This window comes from Montipora capricornis, chromosome 2 (assembly GCF_036669925.1).
Source record: "Montipora capricornis isolate CH-2021 chromosome 2, ASM3666992v2, whole genome shotgun sequence".
In the NCBI taxonomy this organism is placed as follows: Eukaryota; Metazoa; Cnidaria; class Anthozoa; order Scleractinia; family Acroporidae; genus Montipora; species Montipora capricornis.
In genome coordinates, this window is record NC_090884.1 from 38,996,782 (window position 1) to 38,999,281 (window position 2,500).

General features: G+C 37.5%; 2 protein-coding genes across 3 annotated transcripts in view; both read left to right on the plus strand.

Annotated features, from left to right (window-relative positions):
* Positions 1–2,500, plus strand: part of LOC138020831 (E3 ubiquitin-protein ligase rnf213-alpha-like) — a 500,094-nt gene that overhangs the window by 441,126 nt on the left and 56,468 nt on the right.
* LOC138020858 (uncharacterized) overlaps positions 1–2,500 on the plus strand; it is a 17,736-nt gene that overhangs the window by 6,040 nt on the left and 9,196 nt on the right. For both annotated transcript variants that reach the window (XM_068867770.1, XM_068867773.1), the window contains exons 7-9: positions 1–65; positions 159–278; positions 2,484–2,500. The exon at positions 1–65 is cut by the window's left edge and continues 7 nt beyond it; the exon at positions 2,484–2,500 is cut by the window's right edge and continues 631 nt beyond it. In XM_068867770.1, the coding sequence (XP_068723871.1) occupies positions 1–65; positions 159–278; positions 2,484–2,500 (202 nt within the window). The remainder of the gene's footprint in view (positions 66–158; positions 279–2,483) is intronic.

Consider the following 2,500-nt stretch of genomic DNA (forward strand, 5'->3'; position numbering starts at 1 on the left):
GTCTATTATAAAGGAAACAGCGGAGCTCACAAAAACTAACAGCTTATCTCAAGATGGTCAAGATGGTAAGTGTGATGGCACTGCTTAAATACAGAAATAATTTAATGTGACCTCTGCATAAGTATAGAAGATCTCTTCCTTCATTTTATTCTTCATAGAACCATGCGAGGACACACCCAGTTACGAATTTAGTTGTCTAAGATGGCAAGCACAAGGCTACTGTGAAAAAAGAGAAACGGAAATGAAATCATTTTGCAGAAAGACATGTGACTTCTGTGGTAAGACTCTTAATTAAGAGAAATTTTTGACGAAGATGATGTCCTTGATGGCATTTTCTTGATTCGAAACGTCAAGCGAAGCCATCCTCATGAGATCTCTTGAGGGAGTTCTCTTTTCTGACTCGGCATAGTCAGCTCTATCATTCAATCAAATCTCTGATAGCTCTTCCAACTGATCTATGAAGCCACTCAGTTTGGAGCAGGCCAATTTATTGGGGTCATGTGTTCCCGTGAAGGATTTGATGAATAAAGTAAATATAAAAGCATATATGTATATATGTTGTCCGTCAAATCCGGGCTCGCGAGTTGAATCCTTTTTTACCTAAGTTAAATTGGTAGTCCTCATTTTACCTAGGTTGAATATGCACTCTACCTGGTTTAAAGTAGCTATCAACCCCCCATAGAGGATTAAAAATACCTATACCTTGAAGTTCCCTGAAGCTCTGCCTTACGCACCTCAACACATCTTCTTCATGTTTCGTATCATAATCGGTTCCTGTATTCATACAGTTATCGATCCATTCAGCCTCAACATGACAACACAGTAAGGGAACAGAGAACTGTACTATGCATTTACCGGTACTCGAACTCACACCCTCCTGTGTCTTCACCACTACACTACAACGATGAACATGCTCAACCCAACACAGTTCTTTTCATTATTTACTTTTCTATAACGGATTTTAGAGCGGTTTTCAATTGAGTGTCGAAAGTAATTAGATAATTACTTTGGTTTATGATTACTTCACTCAGTGATTGGTTCAAAGTTGTCGCGCCATTTTTTCAACCAATCAGAAGTGAAACCAAAACCAATCGTGGCTCGCGCGTGCACATTTTAATTTCCCGCGCTTTGTGTCGGCTACGTGTAATTACTTCGAGTTTGTCGGATTGTCTCAGTCCTTTTTGATTGGCCAAAGTAATTACCGTTGGTTTTGGTTTTACGACACTCAATTGAAACTCGCTCTACCGGTAACATATATGGCGGCATCGCAAAAGTCATCGGTTCGAATCCAGTTGAATCCACCAAAACATTTCAAGTGCCTATAAGAGACAACTGGTTTAATGGTCCCGATAAATGCGAGGATTACTTCTCTCTTCTGTTTCTAATCCGCACGTTAAATATATATATGTTACAGGTTGAATTGAAATTCAGGTTAATTTAATTTCAACCTGGGTTGATTTTTTTCAACCTAGGTCAAATTTTGCAACCTATAGATTATCATAAACTGTCTAAAAAAGGTTTCCCTTTTTATAATTAAAAAAAATGGGGCCTGGATTTTTAGGGGGGGATAAAAAAGATATCACCCTTTTCCACCTTTCCCACCTTTACCGTACGCGTCTCTCCCTTTTCTTCCCCCTTACTGTCCTTACCTACCACCAGCGGACTGTGCCGCCTTGAGCTTCCGCAACATTGGAACATCGAGATTACTTTTCCTCGGTATTAACCGCTAAGCCATCCTAACATGGAAAAGGAAACGCCCCTTCATCCGAATGTGCTACTTGCTCAAATTGTACAACTTGAAAGGGACTGTGCCAAAATAAACACAACATTTGGATTTATCACACTACAAGTACACTCAGCAAAATTAAAAAAAAACAAATATTTTATGTGATAATTCATCAGAAATAACAGTTACAAGAGCGTACAAAAATGGCTACTGATCAATAGAGTATGAAACCCTTTTTTCCTGACTAGATAGAGCAAATAACTAAGCAAACTAAAAATCAACAGTACATCATGTATGTTTCAGTTCTTTTATTCCTTAAAAGATAGTTCAGGGTTTGTTGCTCCCTGCCCTCCTAAGGAGATTCATCAATGAACAATGTCCTTCTAAAAAGCTCTGAGAAAGAAAAGTAGAATCGGTTATCATGCACAGTATGCCTAACTCCAACCTTAATGCTAACCATTTAAAATCAGTGCCTGGAATTGACAACCATTGGGGTTTTATATAATACTCATGAAAAAATTAAGCTACACCAAGTTCATCCACTCACCTCTCGGACCAATTTACTTACCAATATATTACACGTACTTGCTAATAATTGATGGGTTTTTGTTGATGTTTCCTACTATCAATTTCAACCTAGTTTAAAATAAAATGACCAAGGTTGAAATTAAAATTAACCTGAATTTAATTTTAACCGTAACATGTACATGTATTTAATTTAAGCTTAATTTGTTCTTTCTTTCGATTTCTCTCATAGTTCCAAGGAAAGAAACT